Raw genomic sequence first — 21,330 nt, 5'->3', positions numbered from 1 at the left:
ATTTTTCATTCCAATTCTTACCATATGACCTCTTTGTACAGTCTGAAGGTCGTAAGAATTGAGAATTAAAAACAATTATCATCGATGCCCTCTTTGTGAAAGCAAAATTCATCCTTTGTTGCTGACCAAAAAGGAAAACATTATTCCCTTTTCATCAACATTAATGGGAGTTTATAAGCACATAGTTTTACACTATTCTGTCCTTGAAGAAGGCAACAGAAATGAAACTGAAAGGTGTCAATTGTTGATAAAGAAGTCTTCTCTTTTCTGTCAGGCAGGCTGGCTTGTTATTGGCTGTACTTACACCTGAGCTGCTACTAGAAACTGCTAAATGACCTCTAATTGTATTAAATAGCCACACTGGGTTTTTATTGGGTATTGTGATTAGATCAGCGTTAAAGGCTGTTTTGGTACATTCTCAGATGGGTGTAATTCATCATTGTACTTTTGCTATATAAAAGGAATGCAAAGGGGGCATTTTTCAATACTGTTGTACTCTACCAGTACAAAGCTGGAAAGAAAAACAAAACGCCTCCAGGACTTCCTTCTGAAGCTGCCTTGAGTTTTTCTGCATGCAGACCCTTTGGATCAACCATTTCCATGTTGGAAATTTGAAAACACTACTACATCCATGGACATATTAAATGTAGTTTACATCAAAAGGTTTAAGCAGAAAGTAGCCATGCACCTTTAAAATGCAAATTATATACTACAAAGGAGCAAGTAATAGGTTTATTCCATGCTAAAAAAACAAAGGAACCACAACATTTTGGCCGTGGTGCCTTCTTCAGGCTCAATGGCCTAAACGTTGTGTTTTCTTTCTTCTTTTTTTTCATCATGGAATAAACCTGTTACTTGTTCCTTTGCAGCCTATGCATGCTGATGCAGCTACCTAATTTACTCTGTATACTAAATTATTCTGTATACTATATGATCATAGCCAATAATGCCTTTAAGTCTGGTGTCATTTGAATATAGAGAATGTAGAGACCTGATGCATTCCTGTCTTTAAAGAAATATCCTTGAAAGACAGGTTAATAGAGCTGAGACTTTTTAATCTTGATGAAAGAAAGTTTGAGGAGACCTGATCAGAATCCTCAAAGGCATTGACAGTCAACACAATGGACTTCAGAATCAACAGTGGAGTAACAAACAAGGGGATACAAATGGAGATTAGGGCTGAAGTTCATTTAAAATGTAGAAGATAAGGTAAGATTTTATTGTCCCCTGAGGGAATTTTTTTATGGACACCCAGCACTCCAGTACATTTTAATAGAATGCAAACAAAAAAAAAGAAAAAAAGAAAAACATTGCACATTACTCTATTACAAAAAATAAGAAAAACATTGCACATCACTCTTTGCACGTGTACAATATAACACATAACAATATGTTACGTTTATAACACATATTGCACTCAAGTGGGTTGTAAGAGTCAAAACTGTGTTCATCCTTGACATTTGCGTTGACAGCTTTAATGGATAGTGGAACAGAGGAATGTTTGTATCTGTTTGACTTACATTTGGGAACCCTAAAACGTTTGCCAGAAGGAAGAAGTTGATATTCAGAGTTGAGGATGTGGGAAGGATCTGAGATCATTTTTCCTGCCTGTTTGATTGTTAATTTTTCAACGTTTGTCTGCAGGGAGAGGTGCTGTTTCACTCCCATGACCTTCAAAGCTGTCTGTATGAGGCAGGTAATTTGCGATTTTAAATGAACTGATAGATTATCAAACCAACGCTGTAATACCATATCTGACAATGCTCTCGATTACAGCACGGTAAAAGAGTAGCATTACTTCCTGTCGAACCCCAACACTCTCAGTCTTCTCAGGAAATATAAGTGCTGCTGCACTTTGGAGCAAACACTCTCAACATGAGTAGACCAGCACAGGTTATGGTCTATGTGGACACCTAAGTACTAATATGAATCAACCTGAGTGATAACAGAGGGACATTTTGTAAACAAGATGTTTTGAGAATCTAGAAAAAGCTACCCAGCCATGTTACTGAAGCTCATACCCTGGACTCATTTCAGTAAGCAAACAAGGAAGAGGTGGAAGTGGAAGAGGTGTTAGTGGGGCCAGCAGGGGGCGCTCACCCTGCGGTCCATGTGGGTCCTAATGCCCCGGTATAGTGACGGGGACACTATACTGTAAACAGGCGCCGTCCTTCGGATGAGACGTAAAACCGAGGTCCTGACTCTCTGTGGTCATTAAAAATCCCAGGGCGCTTCTCGAAAAGAGTAGGGGTGTAACCCCGGTGTCCTGGCCAAATTTCCCCCCTGGCCTTTACCCCATCATGGCCTCCTAATAACCCCCCTCTATGAATTGGCTACATTACTCTGCTCTCCTCCCCACTGATAGCTGATGTGTGGTGAGCGTTCTGGCGCACTATGGCTGCCGTCGCATCATCCAGGTGGATGCTGCACATTGGTGGTGGTGGAGGGGAGACCCCATTACCTGTAAAGCGCTTTGAGTGGAGTGTCCAGAAAAGCGCTATATAAGTGTAAGCAATTATTATTATTATTATAAGCAGCTGGGAGAGATCCTCTAATCAAATAGTGGCAACCCCTGGTTAAGTGAGTTGAATTGCCTCTTCTCATTTATAACATTTCTTATGTATTTCAGGCATATTGAAACATTAACGTTCCTGAACAAAACAACTATATGCAAAAACAGTATTGCAGTAGAAGGCAGTCCAGGTCTTTGTCATTTATTATAATTCCATACAGCAACATGTTAGGGGAATGTTAGATCACCAAGATCAAGATGTTTTCACGGCAATTGGCAGATTATGTTATGAATGAAGGCTCAGCCTTAAAAGATATTCAACATACTACACAAAATGAAGTGTTGTAGAGAACTGAGGGAAGGATATAGGAGAGGTGAGTTTTTTTACAAAGCAATGGAATGGACAAATCCCAGGAGCACTTGTTTGCTTTTATTAAACTCAAATTGTTCACTTATTGACTTCAGATAAACCAGATTGTTTTGCACACGCAGATAGAGTAATTGTAGTAAGAACAAATTACACACCTGGTGGCTCTCATACCATTATTTTATTCCCCTCTTTGAATTAAAAATGTTTTGGCTTAACAAAGAATTCTTTACTTCTATAGCTCAGTTCCGAACATGACCACGAGGTGGCAGAGTAAGAGTATTTGAGAAAATTGTATTCCGTTTTGCCTTCTTCCTCAAGGCCACCTAATAACATTCGTATACATTTCGCCATCAGTGCGGCGAGAGGTTAATTCAACCCCAAGACTTTGTTTCATTTAATTAATCGCCACCAGGGATGTCATGACTAAATGCCTTTTAAAATGTCTCCAATGATATCAAAATAATGTTATTCCGATGAAAAATGGGTGCCTATGTCTACTAATAAATGCTTTGTAAGAAAATGAAGGTACACTGCTCCCAGGCACGATGAAAATCTGCTGTGCTTGACTAGTTCTCTATGTATATTCAGCAACTATGTGAGCAAAAAAAAACCAACTCCTTTGGCATAACAAATTTGTCAAGTAACACCACATCAAGAAGTTGACCCTGTAAGTTAAGGATGAGTGTTTGTTTCAGTCTTTTTGATTTTGGAGTGTCACTGGAATAAAATAAATTGTTTCCTGTTGTAAATTACCATTGTAATATCACCAGTGACGGGGAAGGACTCAGAAATCTTGAAGTGGTCTTTGTATTCTACACTTCAGGTCACTAGTTATACTTTTCCTCCCCGAGAAACATTTCTGAAAAACATTGCTCAGTTAAGATCTTCCTTGTCTGAACCTGGTGTAAAGAAGTGGTGATATCTTAATTCTTAATTCTGTCGAGAACTGGGCATTGTGTAGCCTTACTCAGTGGTGGGTGATGGTAATGGTTTGTGTGATTGACCCATTATCGTGTCCAAAGATTTTCAACAAGACTAAAATCAGAGGGTTGTACATGCCACACTGGCTACAAAAACAGAAGTCTACTATGATCAAAAGAAAGACACAGAAAGTATTACTGCTTTGACAGCCAAAATCTATGCCATTGTTTTTTTTACGTTCATAATAAGAAAACATTAGGAGAACAAAAGTGTTTTAGAGATACAAAATTGTCTGTTATAGAAGGCAAGCTGGAAATGACAGACATTTTGTAATATACCATATGGTTTACAATGTATTCAGCTTTTATTTCTCACAAGGAAATTGAAAACTTGGAACACAACGGATCTAATTTACCTCTTTGAATGAAAGAGTTACAATTTTTTTAAGAATCAGGTGTTTTTGTAGTTCTGGCAAAATGTTCTCTGGAACTTGTTCAATGAGATGGTGGGAGTCTACATTTTACAGCAATAGAATAGTATGACCATGCTGTCTGAGTAATAAAGATCGACTAGTTGCTTTTGGCATGAATGAGATATTCTGTTTCAACAATCAATCACAAGTCCAGAGAAACTAGGAACTTGGGTCTGTGTGTGACAGGACACATCCTGAAAGGTGTCACCATACCAGCCTATTCCATTTATTTAAATGGATTTATTTCCAGACTGTACAAAGAATAGCAGGAAGAAATATGCAACATATCAACACAATGACCGTAGCTTGCCATCCGTGTAAAAAAGATATGCATACTCAAGAGGCCATTCAAAGGTAACATTGAGATCTGAAAGATGAAACTGCTGTGCTCTGTGGGACAGAGAACTTCTGAAGTGGGAGCAGATAGGGTGTTGGACTGTACTATTCACTGACAAGTAAGGTTTCTTCCTCTAGGCTTGACAATGTGTGTGGAGGCATATTTCCATGACTGATGCACTGCTCAAACCAGCTGTAGGACCAGTGAACCTGCAATTGTGTATGGAGCAACATCCTGTATGACAAGAACAGTCTGTGGTATAGGTTGACGTCAGCTATACTGCTCAGAAAGACATTGATAAAATTCTTAAGGCAACAGCCTTTCTGTTGCTTCAAGCCAATTTGAATTTAATCAACAATCCAAGAAAACATTGTACTAGGATTACAGTGACACAACCTCAAGGAAATGTCTGGCTGTTGTCCTGATCTCAATAAAACCAAACACCTGTGGAAGCGTCACCAGCAGGAGATAATTACTATTTTTCAAACTTGCCCTGCTGACTGTAGCTGCATGGGAGGAGTGGTGGAACCTCTTACAGAAGACTTTTCAGAAGCTGAGCAGGTCTGTGCCTATGCTGTGCTAATGGTCAAGGAGGTCATACCTAATGCCTACTTTTTGATAATGTCCTATTTCATATTGAAAGAGTATGCTTTTTTGTTTTGCAATTTTATTTTCTGTAATTTTGAGATGTTTAAATGTTTGACGAAATTCATGTTGTGTTCCATTTATACCTATGACATACACCGTACACCCTGCCTTACCCTTGTTCACAGAAGTGGAAATGACCCAGCATGTGGTATTTGTATGTGCTAGAATTCCTCAGGAATGTCAGACGTGACTTTTCCTCATTGTGTTTCGATGTGGCTCAAGTAACTGATAGGATTTACGTCACTGGCATGACACCTGGTTAATGCGAGCGTTCCAAGACTTTAATAATTTAGACGCAGTGTTTGGAAGACGGGGGCAGAAGCTCCAACAGAAAGTGCAATTCACCAACAGCTTACTCAAAGTTGTGTCATTTACACGAGAGCTTCACGTCTGTGAAATAGTGAAATCGAATCGATGCCACGGGGTGCTGTAATAATCAGACGAGAAAGATTAACCCTCTGGAGATATTATCAACAGTATTACAGGATTATATTACAGGTTTCTTTTTTATGATATACATTTTATGGCGGCTAACAAAGTCTAACAATAATCAGAACAACAAAATATAATTTATGATTCCAAAGAGACAGAAGTAGTTAATTTTTAAGTACAATAAAGGAGAAAAACAGCGACAAAACAATATGGTGTTCAACATCCAACAAAAATCGTTCGTGTAATGCTAGGTTGTCGATCTCCTAAGCAAAACGAGTTTTTTTTAAAATAAATACACGTTTCAACTACCAAACACCCAACTCCTCCAATCAAACTCCAGTTACTCCTCCTCCTCCCTAGAACCAAAACACACCGACATGTGCAGGACTCGCAGTCACGTGTTCGCGAGGGCTCCGAACAAAACATGTAGTCCACTGCCCTTTGATTGAAAGCTTATCGGACCAATCAGATGCAAGATTTCGGGATAGCAACTCGGTAAATACAGATACCGCGTCCTATCACAAACCGCACAGAGCAAAGGGGGCGTATCATATTCTACTAAAGAGTATGTTTACTTCCGTCAATACTACTGGGTACAGCTGAAATTCAAGAAACAAAGAGAAGTATCGTGGTAAGAAGAAGTGGTTTGTGTTAATGTTTTAGTTAGATTGTGTTACGCTAATATAACTTGGATGAGCCGAGACTCCTTGTTTATTTATACTTGGTGGTAATGTGGTTTTATCGTGTAATATTTAATGATGTCGAATGTTGTGTTTTAGTTTTATGTTTTGCCGCTGCCAATTATTTAAGGCAGCAATCTTCGCCTTCATTTTTTTAAGATGAAAAGCAGATATGTTGACCTTCTCGCCAACTCTCTGGTGCGCGTCTGTGTGGTTAAGGCAACTGGGCTTGAGGCACATCTACAGTAGTTTGAAAGTGGTACGCAAAGTAAATGGCAGCTGCTGAAGACTTGTGAGCGGAATGCCTCTTGTCTTGAAATCCCAGGGTAGAAGATGCCGTTCTTGGGCCAAGACTGGCGGTCTCCGGGATGGAGTTGGATAAAAACCGAGGACGGCTGGAAACGCTTCGAGTTTTTCGGTGACGACTTGGAGAGGAACGATAACGACTTGGATTTGGAAGAGTGAGTACTAACCCCTTTCCCTCTGTGTGCTGATCTTGGGTACCTCTGATCGCTAACGCCGGTGAGTTGACTTACTCATGAGGTAAAACAGCATCAAATCACTTATGCTGCATGCTGTCTGAAATTTTCCCTCTAAAGTTCTTTTAAACTGTGAAACAGCTGTTACACAACAAGAACTGGAGTACCCTGTAAATATTCTTCCTCATTTTTACCTGGCGTTTTTATCCAAAAAACCTTTTGTACAAAATGTGAAGGACATGTTATTTCTGTTTTGCAATGCATGAAATAAGCTCATTTTTTTTGCTCATATTGAAAATCAGTGATGTTATACATTTGTAAGTGAGTATTCAGCCTTGCACATTTTTAGTTAAGTGGTAATGAGCTGTTAAGTTTATTGGGAAGAGATTTGAAATATTTCAAATTGGAAAAATGTTGAATAGTCATTGGGTTTTTTTTGTCTTTGATGATGTGGAAAAGCTATATTTTATTATCTTTACTTAGCCTCACAGGATGATAAAATGTCAACCATCAATCAGTCGTGCAGCAGATTGTGTTATGTTCGACCATATTGATTGGTGACTGTTTTAATGAGATATTCTCATTAATTCTAGTTTAGAGTCACACTGCCAATAATTTAATTGTCATTAAATTAGGGGAAGTGGAAGATATCACAGGTGGTTATTTTCTCGTGGGAAAACAAATAAAAAGTAATGTTCTATGATTTGTGTCACGTGGAGGGCAGGGGTGATAACGCACAACAGACGGATGAGTTCCATATGTATGTCAGTGGAGATTTGTAAAAATGTTTAAAGGTGATTGGGGCTCCGGATGGATGTATTACTTTGTCAACAGAAGCATAAGTACAAAATAATTGGACTTGCTGTATCTAATTTTGATCAGATACACACTGTGTTTTTTTTACACTGAGTGGAAGGGTTTTCATTTACCACAGAATTTGTGCTAAATGAAGAAATAATCTTCTGTAATTATACTTTCAAGCACTGTTTCTATCGGCTGATTTTGATAAAGTTGAATTCTGTTATTGAAGTGTGGATATGTATTGTGTGACTGTACTGAAAAGAGAATGAAAGATTCCTGTCAAGTGTTTTGATTACTAATGTCTGGCCTAACCCTTTTCAATTCACGTAACAAAGTAACTTTATGAGAAGCTTGATTCACTTATATGTTACTTAATATTAATGATCTTAATATTGTGAAGGATAAAAGGGGTTGTTTCTCAAGAAAGCTTTTAAAAATCAGACAGGGAAACAGTCCTGAAAAGCAACCGGCCCACACACAGGCAAGACAGGAAGCAGACAGATAGCATGTGAACCCGTGTGTGAGATAATGCTGTGAATTAAAGATGATTTAGTTCCGTCATTCCTCAGTTTTATCTCTTAATTACTGTAGAGGTGAAATGAAGGCAGAGCTCCGGAAACCAGGAATGCGCTCTGGTGAGCGGTGTGGCAAGGAAGAACTACAGATAATTATACAGAGACACTGTGATCACTATAATTTTAACATTTATAAGGCTAGAATGAGGTAACACCATTTTTAAAAGCAAGAAGTAGCTCAGAAATATCTTTTTTTTTAATTATTCTAAAACAGTGGTATAGGTTACGCAGCATTGTATGTGAACATCATTTTTAAGTGACTTCACAGCATGGACCCAAGGCCTAAGCTTCATGCGTGTGTGTTAGTTTGCCGCATTGTGATTGTTATTGCGTCTGTTTAAATAGTGATGTATTATAATGTATTCTTTGAGACTCCAGGAAGTCTGTGTATGATTTTTATTCTCATCCTTTCCATATCTATAAAAAAACTAAATCACTGCAATTTTCCTTTCAGTACAGACTTGCTAACTCAATGTTAACTTAAATGTTATTTAGCTGTTGTTATGTCTGCCATCTGTTTACTTGCTTAAAATGCTTTGTTTTATTTATATTTTGTGTATATATTTGTTTATGGAATACTGCTGGATTTTAGGTTAGAAATCTTCTTGGAGACACATGAGCTACTTAACATTCAATAGATTTATGTTCTTCTCTATGGATTTTTCCAGTATGTAATGCAACATTTCTGTTATAAACCATTTTGATGTTGATCTTGTGTTTGTAATGCAGTGAATGTTAGGAAGGCTTACACCAGGGGTATTTACTGTTCGTATAGTAGCCCAACTAGACCTATTGTAACTGAAGTACTTTTTGTAAGCAACAGCAAATTTCTGCATACGTGCATTGGAATACTTCTGGTAATTCTCTTCACCTCTTTTAGTAAAATTCTGTGTATGTACTGTATATGTTTGCAGTGTTTTCTGCCCATGTATTCTTTCCAGGTGTGTTCTCTTTTTATTATTTTGCCTCAGTGTACAGTATCTATTAAAAGCTTCAATATAATCACTAAAAAGGGATTATGCCTTGTATGCTTTTAGAAGTCATGGCTTATAAATCATTTTGAAAATCATGGTCATGTGGAGACTGGCATTTTCTTGTCTTGCTGAGTGTCCAAACAGCTTTTAGTGAAACATGGAGTGCTTTAAAATAATTCACAGTTGTTTAATCGGTTTACATTCGTCTGTGCTTTTAGTCACTCAAACCTCTGCTTAATCTAACTCATCCTGAAGCCTTAAGTGCATCTAAATAAATTCATGACAGTACTGCTAAGCACTATGCCTTGAAGGCTTAACTTGTGCACTGTATTGTTCTAAAAAGATGAAAATACTAAGAAATATGAATGTGATGCTGAGTGGACTAGCTGGTTGTGGCATCAAACTGTTCAATAAATATGGTGAATTAAAGGTATTTACTTATTTGTGCATTTAAAGATCTTTAGTAAAAAAAAAATACCCTGTGCCAAATATTTTAAAATAGTTCTTCCACTGACATTGTTTGTGGGGGAATATTGTGTAACAGGAGCCTCTTCTTCTCATATCCTAAACCTTGTACAAAAGATATATAACTAAAACTATAGAACAGTTGCTAATTTATTGTTCCTGCTATTCTATATATTTGCACATTTTTACACATTTGTTTCAGTGTAATTTCTCTTGGTTAATTTGGCATTGTAAGAGTTTCTTGTAAACAGCCGCCTGTAAAAGGTCATTTGATAGCACAGAGGGAGGAAGATCTGGATAAGAAATGTATAACGTGCCTATTGTGTTGCATGTTCTGTGAGATATACTGTAAGTATCCTGGTTGTTTTGCTTTTCTCATAAAAATGTTTGGTGGATGTGTTATAACTGAATTGTTCTTAAGTACACAGATTCCGAAAAGAAACAGGGAATGCAAAAATAGACTGGGTATAATCTTTGAATAAAATTTGAATAATAATAAGGGAAAGGAAAGAAGTATCTTATTTGGCCTTTGCTCTACACACATCTCAGATGATTTTGGAGCATTTGCAGATTCTTTTTGTCTCCTTATTTTAATCTTTCTGTCACTGTGGTAAAGGGTTGTCTCGGACTAAAGTCCCTAAACATTGTTCCAACACTCTCACATGGAAGAGGTAATATTGCCTGGACATGCATGGCTATTTGTGGAACTGGCTTATTCACACGAGGTGTAACTAATGATGACAGAGGCAGAATGAGTTCTGACGTTTGCAGAGATATTATCCTATTTAGAAGAATATTTATCTATAATTATTTGGTGCCACTTGACTGTGCAGAATAATAGTAATTCAAAGCATGGTGTGAATAACCAAGGAGCTCATCCGGAGAAGAAAGTGGAAGATCTGAGACTGACCAAGTCAATCATCAGATTGAAGTCTAGCTGAGCAGGCATTTTACATGGTGAAGAACTCAGAACATGCCAGCAATGGGCAAGAACCCAGCAATAACTGCAGCAAAGGCTCAGCAAAGCATCTCAAATGATTACTTTGGTGAGGTCTGGGAGTTGCAGACGTCATGCTAATTTGATTAAAGTGGTTCTTTCCAAATACTTATGGTCATCAGAAATCATTGGGTAAAACACAGAATACGTTTTTTTGTCATAATATGTTCAAATGAGCAGGATATGCGTAATTACCCAGACAAAATGTACTCATTCATATTAATCTTCTGATTGCAAATACAAATTGCTTGACTATAAAGCAGAAATATATAGTTTTGACTTGTGCTGTTCCAGTACTTGTGGAGGGCACAATATATTATTCTTTCAGTAAGCCAGCTAATGGTCTTAATTTTCTCCAAGAGATTTTTCAGGCTTTGTGAATTCTGACACTGATTAGCTTATACTGTCCTCTTCTTGGCAGTCGACTGAAGTCTTTTCAGAAGCTGAAAAGCTAGTGGAATAGCTACTCTAATTGGGATGACAAATGCTACTTTAAGGAAAACAATTCAGCACAGAATATTTAAGAATCCGCATACTGCATTATAATAAAACATGCTACACCTAAGAAACGAAATGGCAGTGACTAAGATGAGTGCATTTCATCTTGTTTTCTTTTTTAAAAGTTTCTGCTAGAAGGGCAAGTTTGGAATTTACAGTAACAGTCTCTGCAGATACAGGAACAGAGTAATGTATCAGTACATCATACAAAGAGGAAATGCAATGAGAAGGAAATGCAATTAATATCCAAAAGAAATAGACCTATTTAATGTGTTATACTAGGTGCTGCATTGAGACGCACCTAGTGGAATTCCTAGTGGAGTTGACCAGTACACATCATCATTATTATGTCAACATGGGTCATCAGGTCCAACAAAAAGGCAGATTTATGAATGAGCTTCTGATTTGCACTGCTTTATAAAAAAAGAAATATGCAGAGCCCTGCCATACTAACGTCCTGCTCAGTAGTGGAATAATCCACTTCTCCACACTAGATATTCTGTGTCCAAGGCATAAATCTCAGTTCTCTTTGACTCTCTTTGTCAGGTTATGTGGGATGCACAATACCAAGCTGTCACCTACTGTGTGTTTGGTCTGCACCATTTTCTGTAAGGTCTTTTGTTACCGTTGTAATATTTTCCTGTTGGGCTTCTGTATTATCTTTTGGTGCTGCATACAGGTAGCTTTCAATACATAATTAAATGAAGATTTGGATTTCATTCAGAGCCTTAATAAGCTCTCGTTTTTAAACAGCTGACTGAGCTTGTATTCATCAAAGGTTTATCAAAGCATGTTATACTGGCTTTGTGTGCCTGCAAGGGAGAGTGAGGTAAAGGTTGTTTGAAACCTTTTCCATGTGTTTTCTTGGCCTCCCAAAAACATAACAGGCCACCAGTGAGTCCTTCTGGCAATTATTTGGCCTACGTAGGTTACAATCCTGCGGAGATGAACATATTTGTTCACCAATATATATTGTTTTATTATAATTTAATTTTATTATATTATTAAATGAATTTGTGTAATAATGAAGCATGATACTATTGGTTCATACAAAATAAGCTACTTCTCTATTATAGACCATAACCTTTATTGAGCTTTCGTACTCATTAAGCGAACATTTGTGGTTCTATAGAGGGCTGCAATGTACTGCCATTAAAATTAATATAATCTAATAATATAAATATATATTATACAATATAAATTAGATTAATAAATTAATACAGTACGTCATTCAGAAGTCATTCTAGTAATTCATACTCAAACGGAAAGTAGTAGTATGGCACTTAAGTATTTTATTTTTAAAATGTCTTTCTGTAATGTCAGTAACCAACCCAAATAATGAGTAAAATCTATTTGCGATGGTCACATCTGGGGGCTGACAACAAGGCAGTATCAGAGCAGACAGAAATAGTTGATGTCATGAACCAAACCTGTAGGAAAATCTGGTTTCCAAGAAAAATCCACATGTTTTGAGAAACAAGGAAAAAATGTAAAACAGCCACAATATTATTCAGTATAAAGATTTTTGAAAATCTGATGTTTATTACCAGCAATATTGTAGTAGCCTATCATGTCACGTGTAGTTTCAAATGAGCCCTGTTGCAGTGGAGTTACATGTTTGCTTGAGACCTGAACCTAAACCTTAAAAGCCATCTGTCTGATGATGCTTGCTTTTACTAAATGTACACAAGGCAGGATCGGAAGTCTTTTCCGGCTGTTTATGATGTTGTGAATTCATCAGAGATAATTAATTGTAACAATTAGTTCCTTTCATTAATTGCTGAGTGCTTTTCATCCCTTCCATCCATTTTTAATTAACACTTAATCCTGTGCACAGTGAGTCAGAGCCTATAGTGACACATGAGGGGAGCAGAGCAAGACGCACAAGTCCTTTACAAGACAAACGCACAGGCATTCACACACATATATATGCGCATCAATTTAGACATGTCAGTCAACACAGACAGTGTAATGATATATAGCAGTGCAACTTAAATACTTTGTAGTATTCTTCTTATAGATGTTAGCAGTGTGCAGCATCCCAATACAACACTGTGCTTTAACTGTAGGAATTGGAGCACCTGCCAAAAACCCATGTGCCCATGGTAATAAAGTACAAAGTCCACCTGATTGACACGTGACAGGCATTATGCTCTTGAAGCCTCTGTAAACAGCAGTTCAGGTATACAGATGAGAAATTACATTTGGAAATTGATTTATCAGCAGCCAGCAGGCATTTCACCCTGCAGCTTAAAACTGGCAGCCAACTGAAGCTCAGCAGGTGTGAGTCTGGTCAGTACCTGGATGAGAGACCTCCTGGGAAAAACTAAGGTTGCTGCTGCAAGAGGTGTCAGTGGGGCCAGCAGGGGGCGCTCACCCTGCGGTCCATGTGGGTCCTAATGCCCCACTATAGTGACGGGGACACTATACTGTAAACAGGTGATGTCCTTAAGATGAGATGTAAAACTGAGGTCCTGACTCTCTGTGGTCATTAAAAATCTCAGGGCGTTTCTCAGAAAGAGTAGGGGTGTAACCTTGGCATCCTGGCCTTTACGAATCACGGCCTCCTAATTATTAATCGGTTCTCCTTTCCACTGGTAGCTGATGTGTGGTGAGCGTTCTGGCGCACTATGGCTTCTATTGCATCATCCAGGTGGATGCTGCACATTGGTGGTGGTGGATGGGAGTCCCCATTACCTGTAAAGCACTTTGAGTGGAGTGTACTGAAATGTGTTATACAAGTGCAAGCAATTATCACCAAGAGCACTATAGTTATGCCAGTTTGGGTTAATACCACAACTCTGGTGACAGTGCAATCACTTTTTGGTACCACAACAGGCTGACTATATGTCACACAGTAAGAATTTATTATTAATTATATAAATCAAAACAAGAAGAGGCCAAAATTTAATATTTTTAATTAGTAACTTCTTCATGCTTACAGTTTGCCATGTCGTATCTATCGTGTTTGCTACCTGCGTTTAACACCCTCTAAAGTACATGTCATCTGCCAGGTGTTTATTTACATAAAGAAATTAGATATCACAATTGTTTAGAATACTAATAGCCCTGAATGTTTTGGGTTATAATTTTTAAACCTCAGACACTTTGGGTTGCTTTTGTGCATGTTGGTTTGATATTTAATAACCACATAAAATCCTCTTCCTGCAGAGAGGTGAAATGATTGTATCTGGTTTCTGAAACATGAAGTTTAATATGGATGCTATCCAACACAGTACATACTCTGCTGTGCCATAAATACATAGACTGAATTGTGCTTTTCATAGATGATGGAGGAATGTAATCTGAACTAACTGAGCAATTTACATAAACCTGGAAAAAACAGCTTTTTGACCCATGGTGAAATTTAATAGGAAACAAATCGTATTGTTACTTTCATCATGTAATCACTATTTCCCAGAAAAAATGGTAGTGGCTTGCTTTAATGTAGTGTTTTGTGGTTTTTGTGTTTTTCAGATGCATTTGTAGGTTTCAGAGGGCTTTAAACATGAATGGCTCAAAACCAGCAATAACAATTAGGGTAGGGCACAGTATGAAACCAAGATCACTTCATGACACTCATGCTTTCCATAATTGACTGCTGTACATATGTCATTTGAATGCCTTCTTCATGGGAGAAGGTTTAGCAGTGCATCATTTTATCTATTTTAGAACATACTACAGGACTGTCAATCAAAACCGTAACCTGAATATGTTTTTCTTGGCAAATATCCAGCTCTAGGCTAGCCAGATTACCTTTTAGAGTGTATCTTACTGTTTTTGTCTTGTGCTGTATTGGAGAAAAGCATTCATTCTATCACATTTGGATTTAGGTGGTTGTTTTAACTCTACCAGGGCAACTAGATGCAATTCTAAGTTGTTTGACAGACTAATTTATACACATCAAAACAAATGCTTGTAATGAAGTGCGGCATGACCATCATATTTTAGTGATAAGTCAGTTCATTTGTGTAATGGAACAGCTGCTGATGGAGTAGTCAACTGTAAGGTTTTAATTCATGGATTTGGCTTTCTAGACATCATTGAACTACTTTAATCTTTCATCCACTAATAATTTATCTGGTATGTCTTTCATGTACAGCATGTTGGCATTGTGTTTGCAATTTAGGAATTTTATCTTAGAGTTTGGACTATTATTAATATGTATAAGAAAACATCACAAAATAAAGTTATGTTTAATTTGAGACAGCATTGTTAATACCTGTTAGAGCTGGGGATGTGTATTGGAACTGTACAGCTGGCTCTTAAATATCTCTTTTTAAGTAAAGGTGTATTTGGCTTTGTTGTGCTAAAACCATTCTGCTTAACCATTCCAGTAAAAGCTGTGAAGCTCTACTGATTAACCTGCACAAACATTCTTGATGTACATTAATATTCTTTATAGTCTGTATAGACATTGGAAATAAACCTGATAATTTCATGTTGTTTTTCACAAAAGTGTGAATTTAATATACTGTATGTATAGAGGACATGTACTTAAAAGGCTTATTTTTATAAATAGGGAATTTTTTGCATAAAGGTGACAGAGAAAACCTAAAAGATACAGATGAGTTTTATTGATCAAATTGTTTTCTTTGTTTTAAATTCACTATGATATATCCCTAATGCCACCAGAATAGCCAATTCCTAGAGCCAAAATAGGGATTCAAGACCATAGTCAGGGATTCTTAATAAAGTGCTGGTAATATCCTGGTTGTGCGGCTGTCTGGTACCACTGAGAGCTCTTGAAAAGCCTCAGGAAAGCTTTCCAATCTATAGACATGCTTGTTTTCTTTTTACAGATGGAAATAATATTGATCCTTTTATTTAATTTCCCATTTATTGGTTATGAAGTGATAACAACATGCTGGATGCTTTTTGCTATTGCTATTTAATGTTTACTTTTTATATATTAAATCATTATAGTTAAAAAAGCAAATGTTCTTTCAGCTGTCTACTTTTTTTTTGTGAGAAGATAAACTGCATTGCTTTCTCTCCCAGACCTGCACTGTAGTGAGCTTTTAATAGTCTTCAGCCCAGTAATCTTCATTGCAGGGGGTGACTTCTTCACTGGTGGATTAAGAGATTCCCATCTGTGGGGGAGGTTTAAGAAAATCTTCTTTTCTTCTTGAAGCTTTGTCCACATTGTTCCTTTAGTTTAGTTCATTTGCCAAAGCTCTGAACATAAAAGGTTTATTTTTTCTTAACCATACTTGAGTTCTGGCATCTCCCTTAAGAATATGCAGTTGGTCAGGGTTATCTGAAGTCCCACATTCGTGGTGTAAGAACTAATATTTATGTACAAGAGCAGCATTAAATAACCTGATTAGTTTCATGCTGTTAAAAAAACAAGGAAATAGGTTAGAAAATAGTGGGGAAAAAAAGAAATGTCTGCATTTTATACAGGAAAATATAATACTAATAAATTAAATATTTAATCAGATATTTGCAAAGCATAAGGACTTGAGGTACAGAAATGCATTTTGGAATTATGTGCATTTTGTTACAAAAAATGTGTAATTGTTTCTGCAAATCCTGTATTTATATGCGGAATTATCACAGACTTGGCTCTCGTTTATCTGTAAGCAACCATGTTAATCATCATTGTGACAATGATGATATTACTCAATATTTTCCAGCTTCCTGAAAAACCTGAATTAAAGCATATCTTCTCATCTTCATGCATGATGATATTTTTTATTAATGCATAGAAATGTACTTATAAACCTCAAAACTGACATCTCGGAGTCTAGGCTTTTCTAATATAATTACTTCTGCATAGAAAATCGATGTTTTCTGCTAGTCTCTTTCTCAGAATTGCTACAGTTTTGTGATTAATTAATTCTAGGAACAATATTTATTATTAATTTATATTGACGACAGCAAATGAATAGCTGTGTCCACAGCAACTCACATTTGTGCTGAATTAGCTGAATTATACAGCTTGGCATTTTTCTAAAATACCTTGCTCCCACCTGGGGTTTGAGCTCACTCTACTTTCTTGGTTCATGAAATATAATGGACATTGATAAACTGTAAATTATCACAACAGAAAAGCAAACAAAAAAAGAAGTGTAGAGCTATATACAACAGTGATGTCAAAGTCTGTCTCTGTGGAAGAAACTGTATATATACTTGTATATATGAAAAAATTGGAGTACTCTTTCATAAAATATTCATATCTCAATACAATACAAAAATACTTTTTAATAAAAAAAGCTAAGGCCAATTCACTCTCATCTAGTTGCTTCATGAAATAGTTTTGCACTGGCAATAAAATGTTGCCAGTGCGAAACTCACCAGAATATTTGTTAGATGACTTAGAGGACACATTGAAAGGAAAACTGACACTACAATCCTCTTCTGTGAACATCTGAATACTGTGAAGTAATATGGTTAATTATTCTTCAGATAAAGTTTAATAAAGCAATTTTCTTTAAGTCATTAAGAGCAAGAGTAATGAAACCAATGAGAAAAAAAAACGATACAGTAAAAATAACTATCTAGAACTAATTATGTGTGTAGCGGTGAGAACTGTAGAATTAATACAAATTTTAGGACAGTTTAAAACCAGACTGAACTTTTATGCTGCTGTGCCAGTCAGGGATGGTGGTCATCAGAGCTGGGCTTTGAACATGGGTGCAAGAAGCATCTTCCAAAGTGTCAAGGTGTTGTATTTACACTGGTGTAAACAGTCGATCATGATATTTACAGCTGGCAAACGGAGAATATGTGCGCTCTGAAATAAACAGCCGCTGCTCCAGAGCCTAAACACCTTGCCAACTTTGCAGAGCCATTGATAGCTATACCATTTCCCAGAAGGCAAGCGCACAGTGAAGTATGCCATCTTGGTTCCCCTACAGGGGCTCTGACACCCCCGAAATCTTTTAACTTTTTCTCAGTCTTTTTCATCGACACTCATTCTCTTTGTATTTGAAATGAGATCATCCCTTCAAGAGTTTTTTATCAGTCTTTTTCATCGACATTCATTCTCTTTGTATTTGAAATGAGATCATCCCTTCAATTTGGGTCACTCCATAAAATATATATTTATAAATATATTTATTTATATCTATATTTACATCTATATTTATATTAATATGTGTGATATGATTTTTCTGTGTAGTGTTCTGTTCTAGTTTGTTCTTTGTGTGTCCGGACTGTGAGTAACTCTTGTATTGTACTATTATATAATTCGTTACACTGTGGCTGTGTTGTCTGTGTTAAGCTGCTGTTGCACTGCAATTTCCCTCACGGGATCAATAAAGTATCTATCTAAAACCCGCGGAACCTGGAAGACAAGTTTAGTGCTACTTCCTTTTGTACATTGAAGCCCATCTTAAATTAATTGCAACGGTCTCTCGTAAGCTTTGTCTCCTATTTGATGGCCGTTCTACTCTGCTGTGGTTTCTGGGTGATTCGGTTCCAACAGCCACTAGTGTGTTATCAGGATGTGTAGTTCCCTCTGTCACAGATATCCAAGACTAAATCTCTCTTAAAAACCCTCGTCTCTTGCTGCCTTTCAGATGCTCCAGCCCAGGTCCCCTGACACTTCCTAAATCTACGCCTAGTTCCTAGTTATGCAAGTGTCCTTTCTTCCTGGAATTTCTCTCCTTCCACTTGCTCCTCCTTTTCCATCCATTCATTTTCTAACTGCTCCTTCCAATGCAGGGTTACAAGAGGGCTAGCAACGGGTGTAAGGCAGGGCACACCCTGGATGAGACGCCAGTCCATTTCAGGACGCACACAGACACAAACACACCCACGCACACCAAGACCCTAGAATGCAGTTATCTTACCAGTTTCTTTTTGGACTGTGGGAGGAAACTGGAGCGCCCAAAGGAAACCCACATGAACACAGGGAGAACATACAGAATCCATGCAGATAACACCCCAGGCCCAGAACTGAACCCCAGGACCCCAGGCCCCCAGTGCTGGAAGGCAGCAATGCTAACCTCTGTGCCATCGTGTCGCCTCTTCCTCCTTTTCCCTTTGGCCAAAATGTGCCATTAAGATTGTCCTTTGCACTCCTGGAATGCATGTTTGTGGATGAAACTCTAGTACCATCTCCAATTTGGTACCTATTGCCCCAGTAACCATTTGTTTCTCCCTTGCTTTGGCTTATACAAGAAATTGATGTTTATATACACATCTGGATCTGTTTTCCCATTTTTTGTGCATCCTTAGGTGACATTTACCATTTGGTTTCTGTATATAAGTATCTTAACAGTCTGGAAAGGAACAGACCAGTTACAATGTAGTGCATTCGAAACTGAATAAGGTTAGCTTTGCTTCCTGCATGCTCACTATTAATATTATTTAACTGTTTAAAGGCCGATGATGATAATTCCTTGCAATCACATAGCACCTTTCATCCCAAAGTAACCCAAAGCACTTTACGCATTGAAGGAAACTTATTTCATTCAGCTCCGAAGTGCAGTACCAACCAGAGTAATTTGCAGTAGATCTTATAAACTAGCAGCTCCAATACAGAACACATGAGGCAAAGAAGTGAGTAAGTACGTGTTAGTTGAATTAGGGGGGGAATTTAGAAAGAAGAGATTGTACAAGCCCACAGTAGACTTTAGCCAGTTTTAACAGTTGACCAGGTAGTTTAGTGCAGCATCCTATGGCCAGCTCCTGATAAAGCACAGTGTCCTGGTCACTGTTCTAGGTTCTTGGTTAGGAGATTTTTGTCCAGAGAGAGGAACTCCATCTACTGGTCTAATAACTTCCCTTGCAACAACATTTCAGCGAGGAATTTCAGCAACCTGAAATTCCTTGGAAGTCTGCCTTCCTTGTACAGCCCAGACGGTGTCTTGCTTGTGAGATCTGACGAGATCTGGCTAAAATGGGGTAACAGTGCATCAGCATGAGCTGCACGTGGAGTTTGACTGCCTTGAAAAAGAACTCCGGAATCGATGTGTCACTCATAACGTAAAATCTTATAACTTAAAATTGACTTTCCAATTTTGAATAAGTATATAAAATATTTACATTTAACAAGGCCGCAAGGCAGTGCTCTAGAAATCATGCACAAAATTATACAAAAAGCGCAAATATGCAGAACAGAATGATTTGTAAAGGCCACCGGACTACAGTACTAAGTGCTGCTTTCATTTTATATTTTAAGTTAAACAGCACACATTTGAAAAGGGTAATGCTCAAAACGTTCTTTATAAAAAGGCCTTTGAAAAAAAGCCATGTAGTTCATCATAGCTTGGCAGAGCATGTAGGTATTGCTGATTTTTATCTTTTAAAGTATTTGATGTAGGTCCAGAAACCTTGATGCAATAACAACAAAACATTCGTAAGTCACTTCTTTACACAACATCTAATTTATAAATACATTTTCCCCCAAGTTGTGCCTTTGCACAATGTACGTTTTGTTGTTAGCTGGCTAGAGTCCCAAATGTATTTCTAACGTGTTACTTGGCCATATTTTGTTTGGAGAGAAGGGAACAATATCTATTATCATCAATTACTGCTTCACAGAAAAGTTATTGAAGTGTACTACAATAAAAAATATATCAATGTTCACTATACAGGTGGAAATAAATGAATTAAATATTTGCCAGCATTAATGGCTTTTAGTGAGCATATCCATCAAAAGAATTCAGACCCTGGCACAGTTTTTTACATTTTGTTACTTTAAGCTTACAGCCATAATACTTGAAGTATGGGAAAAAAAAAATGAAAAGTCATGATTGTCTAAGCATTCAAACCCCAAAGTAATTTAGGTACACAAAATTACTTTAATGAACCACATAATTAGCTGTAGCCTCTATGTATTTTGTGCTAGTGGTTCACATGATCGCAGAATAAATACAATATCTCTGAAAGGACATTCAGTCAGGGAGTGATTTTCAAGCAGAGATTAAGCCAAAAGAGACGCAGAACTTTCAAAACGGTTCAGGGATAAAGTTTTAGAAAGGCACAACCTTAATATTTCTTTGAGTGTGAACCCGATCATTAAGCAGTGGAAGACACCTAGATACTGCCTACATCCAAACTAAACAGGCAGGAGACAGAAGGAAATGCTGTAGGGTGCCACCTTGAGGCCAACAGTGCCTTTGAAAGAGTCATAGAGTTGTCTGAGATGGATGTCAATGTCCACGGGTCAACAATATCTCCATTTCTCCACTAAAGGGACCTGTATGTCATTGACA

General features: G+C 37.4%; 1 protein-coding gene across 3 annotated transcripts in view; it reads left to right on the top strand.

Annotated features, from left to right (window-relative positions):
- fbxo25 (F-box protein 25) overlaps nucleotides 1–21,330 on the top strand; it is a 53,387-nt gene that overhangs the window by 19,039 nt on the left and 13,018 nt on the right. For 2 of the 3 annotated variants that reach the window (XM_006626383.3, XM_015357900.2), the window contains exons 1-2: nucleotides 6,222–6,323; nucleotides 6,698–6,833. In XM_006626383.3, the coding sequence (XP_006626446.1) occupies nucleotides 6,706–6,833 (128 nt within the window). In that variant the 5' untranslated portion in view covers nucleotides 6,222–6,323; nucleotides 6,698–6,705. Of the gene's footprint in view, nucleotides 1–6,221; nucleotides 6,324–6,697; nucleotides 6,834–21,330 lie in introns of those variants that run through there. The other variant, XM_015357909.2, reaches the window with a different exon arrangement.

Source organism: Lepisosteus oculatus, chromosome 2 (genome assembly GCF_040954835.1).
Source record: "Lepisosteus oculatus isolate fLepOcu1 chromosome 2, fLepOcu1.hap2, whole genome shotgun sequence".
In the NCBI taxonomy this organism is placed as follows: Eukaryota; Metazoa; Chordata; class Actinopteri; order Semionotiformes; family Lepisosteidae; genus Lepisosteus; species Lepisosteus oculatus.
Note: the sequence above shows the minus strand (reverse complement) of the source record. Positions and strands in the feature narration are given on the sequence as shown.